The sequence below is a fragment of the Rattus rattus genome, chromosome 13 (assembly GCF_011064425.1).
Source record: "Rattus rattus isolate New Zealand chromosome 13, Rrattus_CSIRO_v1, whole genome shotgun sequence".
In the NCBI taxonomy this organism is placed as follows: Eukaryota; Metazoa; Chordata; class Mammalia; order Rodentia; family Muridae; genus Rattus; species Rattus rattus.
In genome coordinates this window covers 39,630,079-39,657,313 of record NC_046166.1, presented here as the reverse complement: position 1 = coordinate 39,657,313, position 27,235 = coordinate 39,630,079, and the positions used below count along the sequence as shown (strand labels likewise).

The 27,235-nt window shown below is 43.8% G+C and overlaps 1 protein-coding gene across 1 annotated transcript in view; it reads right to left on the bottom strand.

Moving 5' to 3' along the window:
• Positions 1-27,235, bottom strand: part of Tenm3 (teneurin transmembrane protein 3) — a 603,629-nt gene that overhangs the window by 135,146 nt on the left and 441,248 nt on the right. Inside the window, exon 5 of the mRNA XM_032919375.1 lies at positions 20,608-20,846. Coding sequence (XP_032775266.1) covers positions 20,608-20,846 — 239 coding nt within the window. The remainder of the gene's footprint in view (positions 1-20,607; positions 20,847-27,235) is intronic.

Below are 27,235 nucleotides of genomic sequence, written 5' to 3'. Positions count from 1 at the left end.
GCCCTCGATGGGCACGAGTGAAGGAAGTGTGAGTACACGCATCCTGGATATTATTCAGACGTAAGAAGGCACTATTGCTGATACCAAGGAGCGCTTGCTGACAGGAGCCTGGTTTGGCTGTGCTGAGAGGTTCTACCAGCACCTGACTAAAACAGATGCAGATACTCACAGCCAACCATCGGGCTGAGCCTGGGGGACCCCAATGGAGGAGTTAGGGGAAGGACTGAAGGAGCTGAAGGAGATTGCAACCCCATAGGAAGAACAACAAAGCAACCAATCGGATCCCCAGAGCTCCCAGAGACTAAACCACCAACCACAGAGTACACATGGAGGGACCCATGGCTCCAGACACATATGTAGCAGAGGATGGCCTTGTCTGGCATCAATAGGAGGGGAGGCGCTTGGTTCTGTGGAGGCTCGATTCCCCAGCATGGGGGAATGCCAGGGTGGTGAGGCAGGAGTGAGTGGTTAGAGGAGCACCCTCAGAGGCAAAGGAGGGGAGAGGGGATAGGGGATTTGCAGAGGGGAAACCAGGAAGGGGGACAACATTTGAAATATTAATAAGTAAAATAATTAATTAAAAACATTAATTGGAGGGAATCACACTGTATACAGTTACAGATGAAGTGTGAAGACCTGTGTCAGGTAGAATTGTCTAATTGCAAAAGGGCGAATATGGACCCACTCACACGCCATTAGGAAATTTGAAATTCATAGCAAAATCCAGTAGAGTGCGGGCTAGTAGGGATGATGGTGGGGGTTGAAATAGGTGGGGGCTGGGGGGGGGCTACTTAATGGGCACGGAGCTTCTGTCTTGCATTTTGAAGCAGCTTGGGAGACTGATTCCATAACAATGCGAACACAAATTAGCATGTCCAATCCATCCAATTAACTAGTGTCCCTGGGAAGTTGACAGTATGGAGTATTTGCTTACTTAATTTTGCTTCTACATGTGTGTGTTCCTGTGTGTATGCATGTTCCCATGTGTTGGGGCACATGTCTGTGAGCACATGGAAGCTCTAAATTGGCATCCAGGTCTTCTTCGCTCCCTCTCCACCTTTAGCACTGAGGCAGGGTTTCTCAGTTGAACCCAGAGCGCACTGATCAGCTAGTGCATAGAGCCAGCCAGTGTGCCCTGAGGCTCTGCTCTCTGCCTCCAAGGCCTGTGGGCTTACAGTGATAGCCACACCTCTCCAGCTTTTAGGAAACCTGTTGAGATCTGAACTCTTGCCCTCATGCTTGCTTTGTAAGCCATCTCCTTAGCCACAGGGGGTGTATATAATAAGACCGTTTCAGTGGTTATGGGATCTTTTGGATTGCTTCGTCAAAAGTAGCCTCTCTGGAGACTCACGGGTGGTATCTGTCAATGTCAGCCACCCATCCTCACCCATTCTCAGACTTCTCTGGTAGTTCACCTGCATGGTTTTTTGTTTTTTGTTTCTTTTTCCCTAGCATTTTGACCATTGCTTCTCAGGTACCCTCAACAACTCCTGTTTGAGTTTTCTGATAGGCTATTTTGTATAATACAATATCTCTTCTCTGATCCCCGAAAGCCTTGTGACTGTTTCCAGCCATAAAACGTGGCCACAGTCAAAGGGTATTACTTCCCGAACTAAGCTTGAAGAGTCAGGTATGTAATTTGCTGCCTATCCATGTAGGGATCACAGAAGCATGGGCATGGGGACCTTGGTATGAGTCCTGGAGCGCATGAGAGCAATCATCACACTGTACATGCATTTAAGGAAAAGTAAGGCAGCGTGTGAGTCAACTGTAGTGGGAGACTTCTGAGGTGGTTCAAAACAGACCCTGTCTCTCGGTATTCACTCAGGCCCTCATGCATGTCCCTCCCTTAGAATTCGGGCTCGACTTAGTAACTTGCTTGTAATGGGAAGGCATCAGGCAGGCAACCGCTTGCCATAGGGAGAAGCAGCTGTCACATCACATATCAGGTAGTCCCTTGGAGAAGAGCCCGTGTGGTGAGATAGGACCCTCACAACCCCGGCGAGTGAGCGGGAGGCACACTCCTCTAGTACGAGCAACGCTTTCAAATGAGATGTCAATCCCAGCCTCCAGTCCAACTACAATCTGAAAGGGCTTGAAGCAGGGGGACACTGCTACCCTGAAACCAGACTTTACAATGGGCAGCGACTTGAGATAAGTATGTCATGTCGTGTGGGACTGTAGAATTTGGAGGTCATTTGCTCCCTCCTGACTTATTCAACTGTTGTCTCATGTACCCCAAAGGGGTGAACACGCCCCAGACCTGGCCTTGAGCTCTCTTTTATCTTCATTGTGTTTGTACCTTCAACTTGTAATTCCACGTGGACAGATGGCTTTGGGATTGGTGCTGCTAATATTAAAAAAATCTTTCTAAACTGCCTCACTTCTAACTTTTCGTTTTACATCTGGCATCCCTAGAAAACCCTGTCATTATTTGGCTTCCTGGGTTCCCCCCTTTTCTCCACCATATCAGTTAAGGTGTGGCAGTGGGGTCAACACAAGCCAAGGTTCAATCACAGCTCTGTAAATTAATGGGGTTCCGAGTTATTATCTCATTTCCTAACTTCTCAGTTTTGTTGCCCATGGAACAGAAATTATGACTATTTTATATACATTTATTTTAAAATTAAATAAAGGTGGTGGTCACAAAGGCCATAGAGTTGTGGTAATACTTAAGAAACCCTAGCTTTCATTACTTGTCATCAAAATGCAAACCCTGGGCTGGGAGAAGGCTCAGCTGTTAGAATGCTTGCCACACAAGCGTGAGGACCTGCATCTGGATCCCGGCATATAACAGTCTGGGGGTGGTGGCCTGAACCTGCAGTCACAGTGCTGTGGGTTGGAGACGAAGGGTCCCCAAGTGTTTTCTGTCCTAGAAGAATCAGGGAGTTCCATGTTCTGTGTGTGATCCTGAGTTCTCAGGAAGCTATTCCACTTCAGAAACACGGGCCTTGTAGACCATAGATCTTTCAGATCGGTGGCTCTCAACATATGGGTCATGACCCTTTTGGGGTGGTCAAACAACCCTTTCATAGGGGTCACTTAAGACGACCAGGAAACCCAGCTATTTGCATTACAATTCATAACTGTAGCAAAATTGCAGTTATGAAATAGCCACGAAAAGAACTTTCTGGTTGGGGTCACCACAACATGAGGATCACTGTCTTAGATGATTCCCTTGCAGTGCAATTTTAAATTAAGTTGTAACATCTGCCATTTTCCCCTCACAAAATAGAAACTAATGTGAGTGATAGAAAGTTATAATATCAACTCTCTGAGCGACTTACAGGGTGTTTAAGCCAAAGACGATCATCAAAACCTATGCTCCAGTCAAGCAGCCTACTTCAAACTGTTTCTTTACAACAATTCTCTATAATAATAATGATAATAATAATAATAATAATAATAATAATTATTATTATTATTATTATCGTGTGTATGCGTACACACACATCCATCATGGTGAATGTGTGGAGATCGGAGGACAACTCTGTCAAGTTGTTTCTCTTCTTCCACTGTCACGTGGGTTCCAGGAATTGAACAGACGTTTCCAGGCTGGAGCCGCAAGCACCATTACCCGCTGGGCCCTCTCGCCAGCCCCAGAATGTCTCGTTTTAGGCTGGCTATAGTACCCTTGGACTGTAACCAATTTTTATGATGTTGAAAAAAAAATTAAAGCATTTCTTACATAGTTGACCAACATTCTCTCTATAACCTCTTAGGTTTTTGCCCTTGGTGGGTTTTTCTAGTATAAGTTAAAGGGGAGGGGGGCCCTCATGAATTGAAAATAATTTTGAGACAGTGTGTTGGTAAAGATGCATCAGTAAAATTTTACGAAGGGGTTTTCTTTCAGATCTGAGGACTATTCCAGTGGGAAAAATCACAGCATGCATCCTCTCCATGTTTTCAAGGTGGATGGAAATTAAGAAACCCACGGCTTTACCGCTACCTCCTCCTCATAAGAGGGGGAAATGCCAGTGTTTTTACCAGTGTAAGTTCATTTGACACTTAGCAACGAGCATGTGGAACACTTGAAACCAAAAAATGTGTAATTAAATAAAATTATATACCACCAAGTAGCAAATTCAGTGCCATTTTTAGATTCCCGTTGAGAGGAAAGGTGCCAAATTTGATCTTGTCTCTGGGGACCATGCCACTGAAGTTGTTACCACAGCTACTATTATTTCTACTGGCTGTCTGAGACCTCGCATCCTGCCAAGGGTGGCTGGGAAGAACGGCTGGTGACAGCTGGTGACAGAGTCCAGCCGTCTGCCAGAACCTTGGAGCAAATGACAGGGGATGTTGCGAAGGGAACACGGAGGCAGCCCCCTTTGCTACCAGCAGCCTGAAGCCTAAGGAGGACACTCCGAGTTCCTGGCAATACTGAGCAAGGATCTTAGCAGGCCCCGCCATTACGGCCTAAACGCTGTTTAATATTACAGGAGCGAGGGAGCCATCTCGCAAAGACAAGAGGCACAAGATAATATGGGAACTGAGGTCTGGCGGGGAAAACCGGCTTCTGAGACGTCATGCTGAATGTCTGCGATTCAGTCGTCTTTAGTGTCCCAAATCCGGAACATTCACCCAAGCAAAGGCCTAGTTTCCTGATCCTGTCCCTTCCTCTCTCATCCATTATGAATGTGTTCCCCCAAATAATCTGTGGGCAGAAGACTCATTACAGACCCCTCAATAGAAGCTGCGGGAATAAAACCCAGAGCCGACCTTTTTACAGTCAGTGGGACAGTTGCAACACAGACTGCCGGGATAGCCTTCGTGTACATTAAAAGGCACCTGAGTCGAGTGCTGGCCTCCAGTCTGCTGCATCCCAGCTGGCATTACAGCTTATTTAGGTGAAAATCTACAAAGTCTGCCTGAGATGGTCTCTAGATCGCTTTTAGATTGACCTTCTATGACGTGTCAATAGATTTAGGAATCTTTGAGGGAATAAAAAAAAATCTGGGTATCAACAAAATATCAACATACTAAAACACACTTTTGCTCCTTTTTTTTTTAATTTCAAATACTACCCTATGTAGTCCAAAATATAATAAGACTTTAACTTGGCGTATCTTGCTTTCACTTAACTTCATGAATCTCTAACTCTACGTGATGTACATGTGGAATGACTAGGTTTTACAGGGAAAAAAAAATAAGAAAAATACTCCTAAATATAGGGCCATGATTATACTTGATTCATACTTCCAGAGAGCAACCAAGGTTTCTATGTAAGACGAACCCTCTCGTGTAGAGACTGTAGCTTACAATGTGGACCCCCGTGGTCTATGCAGTCATTAGGAAGACATCATTTCCCATAAATTAGCTTTTGTTTGGATTTCCTGCTGTGTTTATATGCATGTTGACAGAACGCGTTAGGCAATATTTTGGCATTTGAATCCATTACTATTGGTTATTATCTCTAAAGGCTAATATTAGTTCAGAGCCTACGCCTTGCTGACCCACATATGGGTTTTTCTGAAGTCAGTATTTCTCCACCTCCATATGTTTTCCGGTTGTCAAAGTGACAAAAGATTACTCTCTTTATCAACTACATGAGGGGTTTTGTATGCAAAAGCACCAATGTTTGATGTGGCAAGTTCCCCTGTGATTATAAAATCACAGGCTTTATGAATGAACAGGTGTAGGGAGGGGAAGGTAGAAGGAAAAGGTAAAGGAACAGCTGCCTATATTTCATATTTCTACTACGTTTTTCTTCTCCCTCCTTTCTTTTTGGTCACGGGACATAAACGAATGCCCATCAATGTGCCTTGATTGGACATAAATACATTTAACTCGTATGTTTGCTTCTGCCTTGTTTGACTTATTTTATGCATGACGAGATTTTAAAAATTCTTCTAATGAAGGTAATTTTTTTTTCTTTTCTCACTCCATAGATGTAGTATAAAACTGCTATGGATACACCTAGGTAGTGGTCTTTCCCACTGCCCACTGACAGCCACGGTAGAGGCTGAGGAAAGTCAAGATACTGTTTTGGTCAGAGAGAATGAAGTTATCGTTTCTATGGCAGACTTATTTTCCTACTGTTGTTGGGTTTTTCTAGTTTGGGGGAGGTAACCGATTGAAAGAAGGCTTCCTTCTCCTGCTTAACAGAAAAATGCTTTACTAATGAACTCCTTACTCAACCGGCCAAAAGGGGCGTGCCATTACCGGCCCAGAGGATCTTGGAGGACCAATTGTCAGTGTTAAAGAATATGGCTATTTCAAGAGCATTCGAAGTACAGAATGAAATCATTTGTGGGGTTTGTGTACTAGTCCCTGCCTGCCAAAACGCTGCTTGGCCTCTATCGGGAAGGTGGCAGAGGATTCATTAGTGACAGTTATTAGCAGCTGGCCACGAAGCCCCATGGTTCCTTGCTCCTTACTCAGTCTTGTAGCACTACTGGCCCCTTCATGGGATTGCCTTCATCCAGCATCTTTCAGAACTACACATCAAATGTTTTTGTTTGCTAGTGACTTAACTAAGTGAGCGCTTTCCCCTCGGCTTCATCTGAATTTTTATGAAGGTGGTGGAAGGGCTGTGATGGAGCTAGGTCCCCAATACACACACATAAACACACACAAAAAAGTCACAGAACATAGAGACACAGCCCCCAAAAGAGAAACATTGAAATGTTAAGATGATTTACCATTATTAAAAGATTGAGCTATTAAAATATGAAAATTCTTAGAGAAATGTTGGTATATTGAATTATGACAAAATCTACCAAGGCACCCTTTCTGGAGAATGATTTGTGCGCATGCGTGCATGCATGTGTGTGCGCGCTCGAGCGCCTTTCAGCACATAAGTGCACACATATAGTTTCAAATGGAAATTGGAAATAACTTCGGTGACCATTGGGGGGTCTAGGCATGGTAGCTGACGTGACATAATATTCCTCATTCACACAATAAACACTTTGAGCTTTTCCCCATCGAGTTCCACTGTCTGGGAGGAGTCTACTGTGACATCAGCACATGGCAGGCCAGGGCAGCTGTGACTGACATTTACCTCTGCACCCTGGACTGTCACCTCAGCCCTTACTAAGGAGTGGAGACAATGTCTTGGGAAGCCAGTGACCCCAGGCTCCTCTGGGATCACTCACCCTGGGAAACACTTTGGCCTAATCATTAACTAATCATTAACATACGTTTAACTGTTATTTAATGATTACTTTAGAGTGTCTGTGGACGGCTTTCAAAACAAAACCGGGCGGGAGCTGCAGTGCCTGGCTCCAGGAGATTTGTTTCCGGTGTCAGCTTGCTTCTGTACTCGGTGGTCTCACTCTCCTTGTCTAAAAATAAATGGCCCACTTTCCCGCTCTAAGCATGCATCTCTTCTCTACGTGTGACTCCTTTCTGAGGCGAGCAAGAACTCCGAAGAAGCTAAAAGCGTCTAAAAATACCCCTACTCCAGAAATAGAAAATAGAGATGTAAGTTGTGATTATTTGAGATGGCTGAAATAATACGGTCGGGTTCGATTTACAAACGCAATGCAACTCAGCTCAGTCCCTCTGTGCATTGAGAGCTTGTTACAACGAGAACTGTAGTTAACTAACGGCAAGATTTAAAGATCAGGAGCAGTGGTTCTCAGCCTTCAGTTCCTCAAAGTGTGGCGATCCCCAAGCATAAAAGAATTTTCTTTGCTACTTCGTAACTGTGACTTGGCTGCGGTTATGAACTGTAATGTAAATATATGATATGCAGATTTTCTTAATGACCACTGTATTTGGACCCACAAAGGGCTCGTGACCCACAGGTTGAGAACCATTGATCCAGCTGGAAGCACCCAAAAGCAAAGACCGGCAACTTATCTATTTCCTGGAGTAGTGATTCCCAGACATTAAAAAAAGAATACCTATCTCCTCTGTGATATGATTGGGAGCATTTTACAGTATTATTTTATTTTAGCAGAGGCTATTTCACATTTATATGTCTCATTGTTTCTCCTTTGAAATGACCTGCAAAAGTTTGATTGCACTGACTTGAAGAGGGAATTTGACTGCATGATGCTAACCACAACCCTTAACATGAACAGAAAGCAACAGCAAGGACAAGTGGAATGAACGAGGAGAGACAACATCAGCAAAGCCAAGTAGAAACGCACGCCCACAAAACTGACTTCCACGAAAGACATGTCGGACAGCCATCAGAGAAACTCCAATGTCCGCCGAGACCTTCCTCACAAGATAGCACAGAACAAGAACTCAAACTGGAAGTGACCCCCTTTGTCACTCGGTGTTCATTATCCTGTCCATGGGCTGCCTTCAAACTCTCAGATCTGAGCAGCCAAAAGCTGACAATGTAGGCTCAGAAGGAGATGATCCAGGTACGGTCCCTCGACGAAAGACCCACTGGCTCTAAGAATGAGCAAGGAACTCATTTTCTGATCTAACACTTCCGTTTTTGAAAAAGTGTGGCCATTAAGTTTTGGTTCACTGGATTGTCAGGAGCAATACTGATGAGGTCAGGGCTGGTGGCCCACACTGTAAACCCTGTAGTCAGGCTGGTAAAGGAAGAACACGGCTGTGGGTTTGAAAGCACTCTGGCGACATTATGGCTTCCCGGCTAGCCTAGGTAGACCATGGAGGAGGAACAGCAATGGTAGAAGCTAAAGGTAAGCCAACACTTGAAGTTTTGTACAGTACATTGATTATTTTGTTCAATATTTGCCCAAAGCAGTATTACATCATTATCACCAAATTCACTGTTAACCACAATCTAGACTTTATTCAGAGTATATAAATCTTCCTCCCATTTACTAAGTGTGTCCATATTCCTGAGGGACCTTGGGTGTATGGACACATCTTGCACAGAATAACACAGCCAGCAAATGACAGTGTAGAGATTTGAAGAATTTTCAATGTGAAACGCACACTGGACATATTTTGTTATATGAGACTGTAGTAGTGACTATGTCTTACTCATAATTTTGCATCCCATGTCTAAAAGAGATACTCAACACTGCTTATGTCTAATGGAATGGATGTCTGAGGGAAATATTAATAATAGTTGTACTTAATGAATTAAACTGGCTGCAGCTTTGATACTAAGAGGAGAATATGAAAAGCAAAAAAAAAAAAAAAAAAGAAATAAAAAAATAAAAAATCCCTCACCCGATCAAGTGCTTCCTACTTCAGAAGCTGTATGTAGGAATCATCTTGGGTGGACTCTACTGCACGCTTTCTCTGTGGTGGGAAAAGAAGGATGGCATGGAAAACCTTTTCTCCTGGGAATCAGGAAGGCTGAAAAAACTGTCTTGGGGGAGACAGTGTGTTAGAGCAAAAACGACAGATGAGTCTGAGGAAGAAGCGTTTAGGTGAAGACCTCTCCCGGCTGCCAGTCAGTCTAAGTCAGCCCTTTGCAGGCAAAGCAAGCCACAGAGTAGCAACAATGGAAACATGGATACACTACCAGTGTGAGATGTGAGTAGGGACAATGGTTTCTTCTTTGGAAACATGGATACACTACCAGTGTGAGATGTGAGTAGTGACAATGGTTTCTTCTTTGGAAACATGGATACACTACCAGTGTGAGATGTGAGTAGTGACAATGGTTTCTTCTTTGGAAACATGGATACACTACCAGTGTGAGATGTGAGTAGGGACAATGGTTTCTTCTTTGGAAACATGGATACACTACCAGTGTGAGATGTGAGTAGGGACAATGGTTTCTTCTTTGGAAACATGGATATACTACCAGTGTGAGATGTGAGTAGGGACAATGGTTTCTTCTTTGGAAACATGGATACACTACCAGTGTGAGATGTGAGTAGGGACAATGGTTTCTTCTTTGGAAACATGGATACACTACCAGTGTGAGATGTGAGTAGCGACAATGGTTTCTTCTTTGGAAACATGGATACACTACCAGTGTGAGATGTGACTGGCAAAGGAGGGGGCAGAGTGCCGTACCTTTTTAAATCACTAAATGGTTCCTTAGCATTGTGTAGAAGGAGGTGTAGCTAGAAAATGTGATTGTTCTTTGATTTATCAGATGATGTGTACTTAAAGTGTACAGTGGGAGCTAAATGTGTAGGGACTGCTCTAAATCCTAGCCTTTGAGAGTTAGAGGGGCAAAAGCTTAAGGTCAGAGTGATCGCTGGACTGAGATCCTGGAGGAACTCAAGGCTGCTCTTCCCATCTTTAGGACTGTCCCAGTAGAGGAAATCGCATATGCCGACTCCTCTGTGATCAGTGGAAAACACCACCTTTACTATGTGTAGCCTCTGAAATACAACAACCCCCAAGCACATACACACCACACACACATCACGCCATACATGCACACCACACACCACACACACACACACCTACATACCACACCATACATGCACATCACACAACAAACACACATCACATCATGCATGAACATCATACAACACACACACACACACACACACACACACACACACACACACACGGAATTTCTTCACAACTGACTATTCAACCATTGTTTTAAAAGACTTTAAAAGGAATTGCCTTTCTTTAACGCTTTTAAAAATTATTCTCTGAACATGCTTTATATGCTTCATAAATAAAAAATTAAAGTATGTATGTTATAGAAAGAAACAAAAAAAAGACTATAAATTGTTGTGGCAATTTTAGCTCAGTTACCCAAAATTTCTAAAGTAACATCTCTTTCCACTTATAGATGTTAACTGTGACAAAAGTTCTAGTTAAACTAACAAGGATAAAAATGCATCTCATAACTTTCCTCTAAGTTGCGTGCAGATTTTTTTTTTTGTCTTTGACAACTGACTTTCTGAGTTTCATTTAGTTTATGTTGTAAACTGTAAGATTTGTCCCTAGGTCAAAGTGCAGGTCTTAGCAGAAATCTTCCTCTAATGTTCAGACTCAATGAGCTACGACCTCCATATGCTCTGCTAGCCTCCCACAATCCCTCCTTGCCTTCTCTCTCTCCCCTTCTCTCCTTCCCTCACATCTTCCCTCTTCTTCTTCCCCTTCTCTGTTCCCCACCCATTTCTCTCTCGCCTGGTGAGAGGTGAGGTGAGGGCACAGCACATGCAGAGTTCTACCACCGATTTCCCCCCTCCCACCCCCTTTCCTCCTCGTATATTTAAACAGCAAGGGTAACTGTAATCAATTGTTAGGTGTCTCTTTCCTCCAAAATATTACAGCCTGTAAGAGGGCACTGACTAGTGACTAGATAAGATGGTCTAAATCTTATCACTGTTGAATCTGTGGCTCAGTCAATAAACCTGCTGAATGCATGAACAGTCACTAGCTGTGGAGACGAATGTGTGCCTCCCAAGCCGACAGGGGCTGGCTACACCACTAAAGGCACAGAAGTAGAAACTTTAGAAGCCTTGTCACCGACAGAGAAGGACAGGGTGAGCAGCCTGTAGACATTGGCAGAGGATATGGGAACTATAAACATGTAGCCGAAGAATGTTTTAGTGTTATTTCATCTGCTCGATTTTAAGGTGAAACTGTTGAATTCGAGTCCGTAGAATGTTAAGACTTCATAGGAAAGCTACTGAGAAGTCCTGGCAGCCTGCACAGCCAGTCATTTCTCTTCCGAATGCTGACAGTCCTCTGCCTTCTCTGTGGGTATTGCTCTCTGAACACTCCACTCTCAATATCACTCATGCAAAAGCCACTGGCGTGGCAACACCAACGGAAGATTATGCATTGTAGCTCTGGCATGGGCAACTGCTTCATTGTGTTTCTTAGCTGCCATGGTTTGCAGATATGGCTACAGTCCACAAAATGCAAGGGCATGCACAGACACACAGACACAGACACAGACATACACAGACACACACAGACACACACACACACAGAGAGACAGACAGAGACACACAGACACACACACACAGAGACAGAGACAGACAGATAGAGACAGACAGACACACACAGAGACAGAGACAGAGATAGAGAGACAGACAGACAGACACACACACACAGAGACAGACACAGACAGACACAGAGACAGACACACAGACACACACACAGAGACAGAGACAGAGAGACAGATAGAGACAGACAGACAGACACACACAGAGACAGAGACAGAGATAGAGAGACAGACAGACAGACAGACAGACACACACACACACACACACACACACTGATAACCTAAGATGGAGAATATCACTTGGACACACAGACAAGCTATTTACCACTAGCATAAGCTGTGATGTTGTGTGACGTGTGATATTATTTGAGCTGGCATAAAAACTGTTCCCAGGGGAAAGGAGGTGCATAAGAGCTCATAGGGGTTCCTGATCCAGGAAATGCTTTCTTTTTGTGGAAATAATAAAAAGAAAAGGGGTGAACTCAAAACCAAATATGCTAATAAGAAGCAGCAAACACCTACACGGTCACAAGCCGGCTGGAAGGATCGGAGGCTTTTCTCAGTGAGGTCTCAGGAATCGCTGGTCTGCTGTCACCCAGCTTCGAGCAGACTGTGCTGGGGTTTAAGCGACCTCCAATTCTTTTCTATGTCTTTGTGTTAAGACATGGAAAATGTTTTGTGAAAATTCACCAATAAGATTTCCTACTGAAAGCCAGGCTAAAACCCCAAATGGTAAGGACAAGCTTTGGAGGACATGGAATGAATGCAGAAAAGCATAGCACTGCTCTTATTAAGGAAAAACAAACAAACAAACAACACCCCTCCCCCAGGTTTTGTAGAGCTCAGTTTTTGCAGCCCTTTCTTCTTTCTGGGCTCAAAGATGCAGAGTGCTCTTGGGGGTTCGTTTACTTAAAAGACGATTTTCTCCTTCCCCTCAGGTAAGCTGTTTGACTCTGCGACTCCATCCACCACTGAATCAGGCTGCAATGTGTCTTAATTTCATGGCTTTAAAAATAAAATACTGATTCCAAAATTTCAGCTTTAAAATATCCCTCCTCCAATATTCAGACAACACAGCTTTCCTATGACCCCAATGAAATCACAATAGTATATATAAAACAATTCCTTTTCCAGCTCAGGTAAAATGCATATTTAAAAAAAATGTAACTCATCAAAGGGTTAAAGGAAGATGCTGTGGTGAAAACTGGGTTGTAATTCAGGGCATGGCTGTGTTCGACAACCCACTAAAACAGCGTCTTTATTACAAGGACATGACTAAAAAGAAAAAAAAAAAAGGATGTCACCACACTCTTACATTGCCACATCTATTTAACTGGTTGATTTTCCATGGTGCATAAAGGGTTGGCGTGTATTTCCTTCTGACCCCGAGTTGCATATATACAGTACTGTAATCAATTTCAAGGTACATAGGGAGGTAAAGATGCACAAAAAATGCAAATATGTTCAAAAGTGGCACAGCTAACGGCTGAGGAATCCTAAAGGCATTGAACCTGGGCTCCGCGGGTTGCTTTTTACTAGGTTCAGGAGTGCTCCTGTTGTTAAACAGCCCTTTTAGCAGACACATGACAACATCTATTTTAGGACTCACTTCACTTGGGAGCAGCTGTTCAATGAAAATAAATAACACTATATATATTTTTTAAATGAAAGGAGAATTGGAAATTCGGCTAGTTCTTTGGTTAACAGCACGCATCAGGAAGGCGCTCAAAAGAAAAAATAATGCTGAATTATCCAGAGTCTTCAGGAAGTAAATTCAGAAACCTCAAAAAAAAATTCAGCTATTTTTTTTCAGCTACAGGAAAAAAAAAAAACCCTCACCAAGTTGTTACAAAGAAACGCACAGCGACTGTTAAAGGACACAGTATTCCTTTTTAGGGAGTGATGGAAGTGTTCTGAAATTGGCTGGGATGACAGTTACAAAGTTTGGTGAATGTTACCATCCCTGAATTACAATATTATAGACGGGAGAGCAAATATCTGCTGTCAACTGAATTATTGCTTAGGGAAAAACCTAGTCAAGAGGGTGAGAAGCTAAGAAACTGTAGTAACACAGTGCATTTGAATAGGATTTCTGTTTTCTCAAAGTTCCTTAAGTAGATAGAACAGTGGTGATGATTAATACGGCCAACTTAATAGTGTCTAATATCATCTTGGAGACAAAGCCCTGAGCATCCTAAGGAGACTGTTACAGATTAGGTTAAGTGAGGGTGGAAGACCATCCTAAACCTGATATCATGTTCCGGGGTCCCAAAGTATATGACATGAAAAAGCCAGCTAAGTGTGGACATTGCTGTCTCTTTGCTCCCTGTGTGTGAGCGTATTGTGACCGGCTGCCTGCAGCTCCTGTGGCCAGCCGTGATTTCTCTGGCGAGACAAGCTGCCCCTTGGAACCGTGAGACAAAATAAACCTTTACTCTCAAGTTACTTTTCTCAGGCACGGTGTCCCAGTGATTAAAAAAAGAAACGAATACACGGTGCCAACAATCACCTTGGAGGCTCCCTCTGAGGGGAAAATGCAGACTCCTCAGATTCCGCCAAGAGGTACATGGAGCCCAAAGCGAAATGTTGGTAATGCTGCTTCTTACTCTGCTGTGCGAACCGCTCGCTGCAGCTCTACGTGGTGTTAAGTCCGACCTTGACTTTGGATGTTAAGGCTCCCCTTCACCAGAGGAAAACTGGCCTCTGTGAAGAAAGCGTGAGAACCAAGACCACCATAACTGTGAATGCAGACAGCGGTGACTGCGAGTAACAGAGCATCTCTGCGCCCTTTCCGCTGGATAGCGTTCATCTTTAAAATTCCAATTTCAGAGCAAGAAATAAAGGAGAATGAATATATTAGGGGATATCAAAGTAGGTCAGCTATTTTTTAAAAAATAGTTCCACAGTCAGTATCATCCCCAGACTCAACATTGTGCTTAGGAATCAGAGGGATTTCCATCCCGTAAGAGCCTATCACCTTAAAGGTCAGAGAGGACTTTAATTGGGAGCTCAGGAGTAGAAAGGAAGTCACCATGTGACTACGGAGAAGACTTTCCCAATCCCTTAATTGGGATACGCACAATGACAACACACGGACTGTACTGTACGTCAGCCTAGGGCCCTCGGTTCACGCCTCCTCTCCAGCCGGCCTCATGGTCTCCTCACCGAAGCCTTGTTTCCTACCAGTGTCCTAGTCCTGTGGTCTCCAAACCGTAGCCACTGGCCACCTGTGGTTGTTCAAGTTGAAATTAATTAAGAGGAGAAGGAAAACTTCACTTCATTAAATTAACGAGCCACACTTGAAGTGCTCAACATCCAGATGTGACGGGTGGTTAATGAATTGGACGGGGTGCCAATGGGGCATTTCTATCGGCAAACGGAGCATTTGACAGCACCGTGGAGACCCGTGGTGCCCAAGTATGTTCCGCGGGCCCCAGGCGCAGCCTCTTGCTGTCTGTTGGGAGTTCACAATCTCAGCTCGCACTGCGGATCTGCTGACGCAGAATGCACATTTCAAGGAGACTCCCAAGGGGCACCTGGGCTCATTCAAGTGTGAAAAAGCACAAGTCTGGACCCTGTTCATCAACTTCCCTCATCTGGAATGCCCCGAATGCAACCCTATAAACAGAGATTAGATGATCCCCACACCCCCAATGTTTAAGTGTCTGAAATTTCTTTCCTGTTTCTGGGTCTTTAGAAACCCACACCCCCAATGTTTAAGTTTCTGAAATTTCTTTCCTGTTTCCGGGTCTTTAGAAACCTCATAAAATACAGTTAAAATAAAATGGGTACTCAGTCATTTCTGAACTCGTGGCCTTCCTGTCTTAGCTGTGTGACTCTAGGCAGGGTTCTTTTAAAGTAATGGATTTACTTTAGTTAATGGGAGACAGTCTGGTGGGCTTTGAGAACTAAGTGTGGAAATCCTAATGTCATCTCAAGCGATGTCTGGTGTGTAGTTTCTAGGCACCACTGCTGATACCTGTTAGCTCTTCTCCATACGCCTCTCCTCACTGACCTAACTTTACCATCAGGCAACCCCACCTCCTTTGTCATTTCTCAAGCTCAAGAAAACATACTGGATCAAGGGTTTGGGGAGATGGCTCAGTCAGTAAAGTGCTTGCTGTGCAAGCATGGGGACTTCAGTTCATGTCACCAACTGCCACATGAAAAGCTGCGTGCGGTGGCACATTAGAGCTGTAATCCCAGCGCTGGGGAGGTAGAGAAGGCAGATTCCTGGCGCTTCCTCACCAGGCAGTTCACCCAGTGAGCAGCTCCAGGTTCAGGGAGAGACCCAGTCTCAAAACTAAAGATGACAACACCCCAGACTACACAAGTACACACACATACATGTAACATGTGACCATGTATTTACATATATATACATATATATATGTGTATATATATATATATATATATATATATATATATATATATATATATATATATATACCCCACCCCTACTGGCTAATAAAACATGAACTGCCTACATAAAGCTTTTGGGTCATTATTTTAGCTAAAAGTTGATATTTTCCTCTTTCCCTTTTTTGCTACTTTCTCCATCAAGTATTAGCAAGGCATGTGATATTAAAGAATGTAATATTAAAGAAGGTTTTTACACGTAGCCCAAGACCTTGATTCCGAGTTTCTAGAATGAAGAGCCAGCTTGCACCCCTAATACCTGTCAGAGGACACAGGGAAATGCTGATTTAAAATGGTTACAGGAGAACTGGGCTGTAGCCCACCAGCAGAGCACTTACCGGGCTATGGTAAAGCATTGGCCTAGCACGCATAAGGCCCTGGATCTAGGTGTAGCACCGACCAAAATTAATGAAGTTCCTGAATAAATTTGAGAGTATTTTTAAAATGCCACTTAGATTTTACAGGTATGGGGTGGAAGCTGTAAGTTGTAAGGAAAAGTGATATATCTGTTTAACAATTCTGTACGATGCGTGGCAAAAAATGAGTTTGATCAAATTAATAATATAAAATATTTAACATTGAAGGCAAAACATTCATATCTTTAATAAATAATGCTTCAGGCTAAAAAACAGAACAGAACAGAACAGAACAGCCAGGGCTGGTGGATCACTCCTGTAATCTCAGTGTTCAGGAGGGAGAAACACAGGACTGCTGTGAGTTTGAGGCGAGACTACTGTGCGGACCCAGGACCATACCAGTCAGAACTATACAGTAAGACCGTGTCCCTAACCACCCTTCAAATGGCACACACACAACCACACACACACACACACACACACAAAACCACCCATACCTACCCACACACAGACACACGCACAGGCATACACACACACTTGTGCACATGCACACACACACACACACACACACACACACACACACACACACACACACACACGAGGGTCAGTGAGGTGACTCAGTGGGTGAGGGTGCTTGCTGCCAACCCTGACAACCTCAGTTTGATCCTTGAAACATAGTCAGAACTGACGTCCATCCATGTTGTGGTATGTGGGTGCCACGCCCCCACAAAACAAAAATACATACATGTAAAAAATGTGGAGGAAAACCCCCAACAGGACAATGCAGGGAATCAGAGCCGCTTCTGAAAAAAGAAAGTCAAATGACCAACAATACTAAAACATGTAAAAATAATAATCAGAAGGAGAGTGTTTAATCTAAGAGACTGGAGATGGTTAAAATCATAATAAAACACAAAGACGTCAGAACAGAGGGGCTTCTGTATGGACAGTGGCACTGAAATGGTTGACAAAGGTCAAAGGGCACCTCTCTTCCTATAGCAACGTTTCTTCAAAGAATTTCTGCTGGGGAAGAAGCCTGATCGATGAGCAGACATGGACACATAAACTCATTGTCACACCCATGGGACAGACAGTGTGTTTTGGGGGCTGGTTAATTTAAAAAAATAAAATTACATGGACAGCTTCTAGTGACTGAACAAGGAAAGACGGGTCAAAATAAACGCAGGGCACGAACCTCAAGCTGCACACGCATGGGAAAATAGCTGTGGGGACAACTTGAGTGACTCAGGTCTCTCCTTCCACGCTGTGTTCTACGGATCAAACAGACCGCGCCACTCGGCACCAAGCACCTTTACCTATCCAGCCGCCGAGACGGCTGTCCTAAGGTTGTAATTCATTTTCACCTTCTACACAGGTTCTTTGAACTTTTGATAGAATCTCCTGTCCCTGTCCCTGTCCCTGTCCCCCTCCTTGTCTTCAGAAGTTATCCACCTGGGCCCTCCTGGGACTTCACCTCAGGAAAGAGGCAGGGTATAGACTCATCCAAACTGTTCATTGTATACTGGAAGGCACAAAACATTCTTAAATATTTTGGAATATTTCTTCAGCTTAAAATGAATTCATTTCTTAAGCTTTTGCTTCATGTCAATAATGAACCTGAGAGATGGAACGCCAAGGTCTAAAGGGGGGGGGGTGGTGTCATGTATGTGAACGGACTGAAGCAGGTCCGAGGATGAAACTGTCTCACTGGTGATGCCTGTGCCCGATATGGACTGACCTGGCCTTCGGGTAGACATCACCACCCCCATCTGCCCACTCCACCCATCCCCGATTTACAGATACACTAACTAGCCAAGGACAACCTTCCCTGAGACAAGTGGTCTAATCTCTTTTTCAAGGGCAAAGGCAACATCTTTAATCAAAAAAAAAAAAAAAAGATTTATCACACAAACTGACAAAGAAACAAAATGCTTTAAAAACAGTCGTGTTAGCGTGGTAGTCGTTTGAATACAGGAAAGTCGATGAGAATTGTAAGCAGACTTTCTGATTATTAAAGTAACTTTTCGCTAGATAAAATTGGAATTGATTGCCGCATTTCCCATGACCTTAATGCAATCAAAACATGTGTGCTGTAAACAGCTTTACTGAGCTGAAAGGAAGACTCAGGTATCTCAGCTATGCATGTGTCATGTTTCCAAGTGAAGAAAAAGGGACACGTGTGCAGTAATGGTGCCAGATGATATAAAGTAGAATGGGGACTAAACGACAAATCTGCCAACGCAAAAAAGCCCTTTTTTTTTTTTTTGGAAGTCCTATAATTATTTTCACTGATGGGTCTTTTCAAAAGAATGCAAGTAGTGGCAGTCAGGCAATATCACCCCGAATCCCTGAATGCTAACTTTCCCCGGCAGTCACACTACCAAAATAAAATGAAATCAAGTCAAGCTGACCTTCAAACCACCGCAAAGACAGACACCTGCCAGTCACAACAGATACCAAAAGCCACCCAGCACTGAACTCCAGTCCTGCAAGCAGCATCCATGTGGCATGCACCAGGTTTGAAAGGAAAATCCCCTACAAACACATATGGGTAATTGATCACGTTCCATTTAAGACTCGCGAATTTCAAATTCATTTAAAATTCTTCTGCGGCACACTTCTGACAGACACAAATAATTTATACAGCCAACTAGAGAGGATTCTCTTAATGGCCGGGGTATCTTCTCACTGGCGACTAGACATGAACGCTGGGTACCGAGGCTGCCTGTCTCCCCGAGAGCATCCAGAGTGGAGTGTGGTCTCGCTGGGGCGCTATGCTGTGATGGTGTGGTACTGGGTCTGCTAGGAGAAGGAAGTAAACGTGGATTAAAAAAAATGATGGACGGGTGGATTTCCTCTTGCCTCCGCCTGAGTGATGGGTGGTGACTGCTGAAGTGTTGTCTGATGGGGAGAATGAGGACATCTCCATGTTTAGGCTGGAACCGAGTTTTGAATCATTAGTGATGTCATCCACGGTCTAAGAATTCGAGATAACAGGTCCATCACACGCCACACGCCTGCCATCCCGGGCTCAATTATCTCCCAGGTTCTTTCATGCTCTACGGTTCTGCATTTCCATTAACCACAGAGACTCAAAATGGCTACTTCGCATTCAGAAGTACATAATTTATATCCAAGGTGGATTGCAGGGCCTGGCGGGGGCCCCACTGCAAGAGCATATAGCATTCCATACAGAGCTCTGGGATGATTCTCGTCTTTCCTGAGAGAATTTCATGGGGCATCGCAAATTGCTTTGTAAACTTGGGAGATGCACCGCTGGCTGTCGCTCTTGGTGTATAAGTCACACAGCCTGTGATTTATCTTAGGGGATACCGTTAGCATTTCAATGTGGAGGGCTTTTCCTTATCCCCAGAAGCAGATCAAAATACCGCGGAGTCTTTTTGACATTTGAGAAAGCCATTGCCAGCAGTCTAGATGCTCCAACACAGTATGAGTCAGCATCCAGGTTAGGACCAAGAGGAACACATGAGCGATTCAATAGAAGAGGTGAGACCCGCCCAGATATGAATGGCTGCATAATCGTGCATTGCTTTGTGAGGCTCGGTTCTCTGGAGTGTTCCTGAATAGAAGGTCCTTGGTGTTGGACTTTACCTATAGACAGCTGAGTTCACTGAAATACCACAGAGAGCAGAACGCCCCTAACCAATGAGCATGGACTGGAGGAGATCCCCACACAGTGGGATACAAGTCCATGAATACGTTTGTGTGTGGGAATTATCCTAGGTATCGGTGGCTCATGAGTGACGTCATCAATAGCAAGCAGTCACATGCATGTCTTATAAAGATGTAGCATTTTATAAAAATGAACTGTCTGCCAAGCCAGTTTCTCTACCTAGCACATCAGCTGAAATGACCTAAGAAGTTCATGACTTTTAATACGCTTTAACATCACCTTTACAAAATAATACTCCATAAGATACTGGAGACCAAACGAAACTAACGGGAGAGCATGACGTGCCGGCTTACAGGGTTGATGGCGCAAAGGCTCGTTCTTACCTATGAAGTAGGAGAGCAGGATAGCCAGGAGCACCGAGACCCCTACAGCACACAGGGCGGTGCACCTCCAGCTGCAGTACCTTGAAGACTTCTTGAATTTGAAAGCGCTTCTTGACAGGGTGTTTCTAGGAAGTGGCCGGGTAGGCGGAGAATAAACAGAGCCAGAGGCCATTGTGTATCCCGGGGTTGCCGTACTGAACAGTGGCGTCGTCCCTGTCCCTGTTTTGAATAGGAAGTGCCTGTGGGAAGGAAGAATATCATCGTAAGACTCGGGCGTGAAAAGACAGGAAGATGTTAGCACAGACACACAGGGACTAGCGTTCTCTCTCTCTCTCTCTGTCTCTCTCTGTCTCTGTCTCTGTCTCTCTCTCCATCCTTCCCATCCTCCCTCTCATTTGCCTCATATATTTTCTTTTGAGATCAGGTCTTACGTAACCCAGGCTGGTCTTGAGCTCACTATATAACTGAACGTGGTATGGAGTTTCTGATCTCCCAGCTCTACCTCTTAAGTGTTTGGTTGCAGTGTGGTGTGTGTGGGCACACTCTACCTCTGGTTTATGAGGTACAGGACATGAAACCCACTAGGCAAGTGCTCTACCAGCTGGACTACATCCCAAGCCCTGCTTCATATTTGTTTTTAACATCTGTCTGTCCATCCATCCATCTGTCCATCCATCTGTCGATCCGTCTGTCCATCCGTCCATCCATCCATCCATCCATCCATCCATCCATCCATCCATCTATCTATCTTTCTCTTACCTATCTAACTAGTATGTGTGTGTTAAAAATAGACACACAGGGACCAGTTCTCTTTGGCTTCTCTTGCAGTCCCCCTCCTGCCCCTCTCCTCCCCTTCCTAGTGTGTGTGTGTGTGTGTGTGTGTGTGTGTGTGTGTGTGTGTGTACACGTAGGTGCAGGCATTCATGTATCGAAGACAACTTGTGTAAGCCAGCTCTTGCCTTTTCTCTTTGTGGGTCCCAAGGATGTAAGGCAGGTTGTGAAACTTGACAGCAAGCACTACCTAATGATCTATCCACCTCAGTGACCCTCGCAGGCTTCTAAAAGTTAAACTTAAGGCTATGTTTCAATTTAAGAACCATATCATACAAGTGACCTAAGAATAAATTTATGTGAGTAGCAGGGTGTAGGCACTGAATTATTCCCTATGGTTTGAAGTAGGCCTCTTGAGAGGTGAGGGCGCACCCGAGTCGCACTGTCTCCTGAACGAAAGCGTGCCGGGACAGCCATGGAACCCACACAGTGCAAGGTGAGGACCAGCACAGCGAGGCCTGGCCTCCTGAGTAGTTCTCATAATTCATACGATAAAATCTGTCCCGGTTCATAGCTGTGCTTGTATGCACATTGCAGGAGAATATGTGCTCATGTGCGTGCATGGCCCCAGGCCCTGCTAGGGTTCTGACTCCTACTGACTTTCTAGAAATCCATGGAAGCGTTCTCCTTCCAGCCTCTCCTTCACTGCTGAGGACCAAGCTGGGCAAAGGCAGCTGGTCAAGCCCTTGTCAACCGTTTTATTTTTAGCATATGTTGAAGGTAATCAGCGAGGTAAATCTTGGGGAGGCTGGTGGAGGGAGAGACTCGGAGAACATGTTTAAAAACCAAACCGAAATAAGCGAAGAGGTCAGTGAGGCAGGTTGTGGAGGACGCGGATTCTCTGAAGGCTAAGCTATAGACACTGGGCACTGCCTCAAAACTGAAGCTAAAAGTGTTTAAGTAGCAATTTACAGAATGTGTAATAAGAATGCCAAGTAAGGAAATCTTTAGGACATGTAACTAAGATTCTTTTTATAAAATTTTTTATTAATCATTCCACTCATTTACCTCTCATATGATATCCCCCTTCCTAGTTATCCCTCCACAACCCCCATCCCTTCCACCCTCTCATCCTCCCCTTTGCCTCTATGAGGGGGCTTCCCCACCCAGTCACCCACTCCCGCTCCCACATCGAGCCTCCCCAGGACCCAGGGCTTCCCCGCCCACTGATGCCAGATAAGGCCACTCTGTACCTGGAGCCATGGGTCCCCAGTCTTTTATTTTTCCTATTTTAATCTCTGAGACCATGTGGCCCTCTCAGCTTCACATTCTCTTAGATTCTTGTTAATAATGAAACAGCGTTCAAGTTTAAAAACACTTTGTGTTTCATGGCTTTCATTTAGCACGGTGACAACGGTTCAGATCCACGTCCTAGCATGGACTGTTATCACACCTTATTCTAAGGTGTCCGACACAGTCGGCAGGCTATAATTTTTTATATTCAAGAAGTTAAAAGTGTCCTTTCATTCTCTCCCATAATACGGTATAGCCTTTATGCGAGATGCGTGTATGGGTCATAGCTAAGTATTTTCCGTGTTAACACTCAACACTTACTTATTATAAAGAGGCTAAATATATCAAACAGGTTAAGGACCTCATAGCACAGACCTGGGAAGTTCGACTGCTAATGTTTCAAATCTTTCCTATTATCTAGGCACATGTCTTTGGAAAAGTTCCTTAACCTCTCTCTGTGTTTATCTATGTCTAGGAGTTATGAGCTATAAATTGACTGTAAAATACTTCAAATATAATAAGTATCATGTGAGTGTTGGACAGAGGAGGGAACAAACTCATGGTTTTAGCTTTATTACTGCTTAGATAAGAAAAGACGAAGGTGTATTGGAGGAGTTGCAGTCTCTGGGAAGTACCATCACGACTGGTTTCAGTGGATGGGATTCACCCAGACTTGTGATTACTGAACTCATTAGAGTGTCAATCCAATGATGGGGTCAGGATGTGAAGGCAGGTGGTGGGGACTGGGAAGTGAGGCCTTCTTGAAGGATTACGTCACTGGGGTAATGCCCTAGAAAGGCTGTACTTTGTTCTACACAGTCATACATTCTGTCTGTCTGTCTTATCTATCTATCTATCTATCTATCTATCTATCTATCTATCTATCTATCTATCTATCTATCTATCTACCTACCTACCTACCTACCTACCTACCTACCTACCTACCTATCTATCTATCTATCTATCTATCTATCTATCTATCTATCTATCTATCTATCTATCTATCTATCTATCTATCTACCTATCTATCTATCTATCTATCTATCTATCTATCTATCTATCTATCTATCTATCTATCTATCTATCTATCTATTTCTCATCTCTCTCCATCTATCTATCTATCTATCTATCTATCTATCTATCTATCTATCTATCTATCTATCTATCTATCTATCTATCTATTATCTATTTCTCATCTCTCTCCATCTATCTATCTATCTATCTATCTATCTATCTATCTATCTATCTATCTATCTATCTATCTATCTATCTCTCTCATCTCTCTCCATCTATCTATCTATCTATCTATCTATCTATCTATCTATCTATCTATCTATCTATCTATCTATCTATCTCTCATCTCTCTCCCTCTATCTATCTATCTATCTATCTATCTATCTATCTATCTATCTATCTATCTATCTATCCATCCATCCATCCATCCATCCATCCATCCATCCATCCATCCATCCATCTATCTATCTATCTATCTATCTATCTCTCATCTCTCTCCCTCCTTCCCCCCTCCTCTCATGCCTTCCGTCCATCTCTCCTTCCCTTTTCTTGACTACCATGAAGTAGGTGGTTCATTCCTCTCCTCCCTTCACAGCATCACATTTCTGCTTTGCTTGGGGCAGGCTACAGTAGACTAAATCACAAGTTGGGACGAACTACTCGCTGCTCGAGTCTTTTGTCACAGCAACGAAACAGTGACTGACATGAAGCGGCCTGGATAATTTCTTAATGAGAGATGGGATTTGAACCTGAGTATGCATGACTCTCAAAACTATGACCTTAACACTAGACACTAGAAACGGGACTATCTATAAGTATGATATGATATGAGTTTACTAGATGCTGACTTCTGATTGGACATCTCTTTCAATTTGCAAACCTGAGCGATCTGTATACACTGTGACTGATGATTCTGTCAAGGACCTCTTTCAAATACTAGGGTTTAAATTGCCACGAGATTGTTTTCTTTAGATTAAAAAAAAAGCAACTTTGATATATTCTTAAGAACACAAATGTAGGTTCCAGGGGTGCACTTGAGTGGAACGGCATGGGCCTAAATGCTGGGTTCAACCCTCAGAAGCATTATTGCTCAGTATTAGTGGAGCCGAAATCCAGTGTCCTCAGAAGAGCTTCCAGTTATTAAATGCATACATTCACTTTTGCTACTGCAAGAGAAAGAATTACTTTAACTGCAGGGGGAGGGGGCAGTTACTTCTATTCCCACAAGTGAGACTTTTTTCTAAAATACTACTCGTATCAGAGTTGATTTAGACAATAGCATTTACCACTGCAACATATACAAGAGGAACATGCTATCATCAATACAGGTCTTTAAGTCGCCCTCCCCCGCTCCCGACACTTTAAAAAAAACCTTTTCGTAAGATTCAGTATAGTGCTTCCTTTATGTTCAGAGCTCCAAAAATACTTCATGAATATTGAAATTCAGCTACACGAAGCATGCATAATGACTTTCCATAGGGGAAAACTATCTTGTCACCTAATTCTCCACGAGGCTCGGGCCTGCGTGTCATCAGCCTCTTGTCCTACAGCTCTTTGCCAGATCATATGCTCGCATGTAAAAAATTCAGCAAAAATTACTATAAAAAAGCATATGTTTTGACCTGGCTTCCCCATGAGCTTTGTAGAATAGAGACTGAAATTTTCTTTACTCCTCAAACCGTATTTGGGAATGGAAGGAAAAAAGGAAGAAAAGAAAGAATTGACTCCCGAGAGAATGCCCCCATTGTATTTAGCAATAAAGTAGCAGCGGCCGCTTTTTAACATGGAGCTCACCGGAGCCGGCTGATTTTCCTCTCATGTCTAATGATGCGCTGCGTGATGCCCGCCTCCGGTCCCTCAGTTATTTGTACCACTTGTTCACTCTGGCGGTGAACTAGAGAGGCGCACTTGAAGACAGATTATCAGAGACCGGGATGAGGAAAATCAATTTCAAAGCCCCAAAGACAGCTGGTGCGGAAGGTCACTGAACACTAACAGTTGCTTGGTGGCTTTGGATTCGTGAGGGGAGGGGGCCTTCTATTGAACAACAACAACAACAACGACAATGAGGGGACAGGAACGACGGAGCTCTGCTACCTCATTAACCTGGAACGCTGTGCAGCCAGTGACCACACACACACACACACACACACACACACACACACACCAAGGATTACTGGATATGAAGCACAAGCAAAGCTCACTGTTTTGTCTTTGGAAACAGAGAGATCTGTTCCTTTGGACCGACCTTTACATCCCCTGTGTTCTAGTTTGTAGTTTTAATGGATTCTATGGTGTAGCCATCGATGGGTCATGCCACAAATATAAAGTTACTGGGAGGCAAAGACTGGACTTCCTCCTCTTTCTTGTTATTCCCATTTCCTGTCTTCTTAGGAACTCTAGTGTTTGGGTCTCTGAGGATCTCTGATCATTTCCAAGTACTCTTCAGTCCTGTCTGCTCCCTCAGTCTACCCTGGGTATTCAAGCGGTCAGACAACTACAATGTTTCCATCTTTTATCTTTCTCTTTGTCCAAGTGGAAAGTTCATTCTCTCTCCCTTCTGTGTGTGTGTGTGCAGGCCCACGTGGTATGTGCGCGCCTGTGCATGTGTGTGATTGTGTCTGTGAGTATGTGTGTGAGTGTGTGTGTGAGTGTGTGTGAGTGTGTGTTGTATGTGTGAGTGTGTGTGTGTGAGGCGTGCCTGTGACACGCCCTTTCTTCTGCTCTCTACCTTCCTTTGTGAGACAGTGTTACTCACTGAGCCTGGAGCTCACCAGTTGGTTGGCCTGGGTGGCCAATCCATGCCTCCCCATTAGCCCCCGTGACATACCACATCCTCGTTTCTCTACCTCTTGAGGCTGGGATTAGGTGGCTTTTACCATACCTAGTTTTTGATTTGCATGCAAACTCACCTTTCCACGTGCAGCCATCACTTCTACCCCACTGGTACCCAAGGCCCCCGCACACTTAATAGTTTACTTTTCTATCCCGTGTCTGAGCAGGTCTGCACTGTTCCAGCATAGCTTCATCTTTAATTTCTGTCTCTCGAAGTAACACTCACACGACTTACCACCTAGCCATCTTCTGTTAGTGGCAAGATATTTTTGGATCAACTAAGAGTGCCTTTCTAAACATATCGGGTAAAACATCAATAAATTGATACTTAGTTCTGAAGTACAAAAGGATGGAGGTTATAACATGCTTCTGTGACACTAGGGAAAACGGGTGAATGCTTGTCTTTTGTTCACAGAGTTAATGTAATCATGCCAGTCCTCCAACAGGAAGGGAGTGGCTTTAGAAGTTAGAAGTTTCAGGAGCCCAAATGGAAAACACCTCTGGAAAATGTGTGGTAGCATCATTCAAAGTCATGAGTCATTTCCTCAATGAGATTAGGGCAGGAAAAAAAAAGAGTGAAATAGAAAGTGTGTGATTATGGGATGAAATTTTAATGAGCGTATCTAAATACATTATTATCTTCATGGAAAACAGTTTGTTTTCTTTCTTGTGTTTTACAGCGGGGAGGATCGGGATAAAGGGTTGGCAGTTGGTG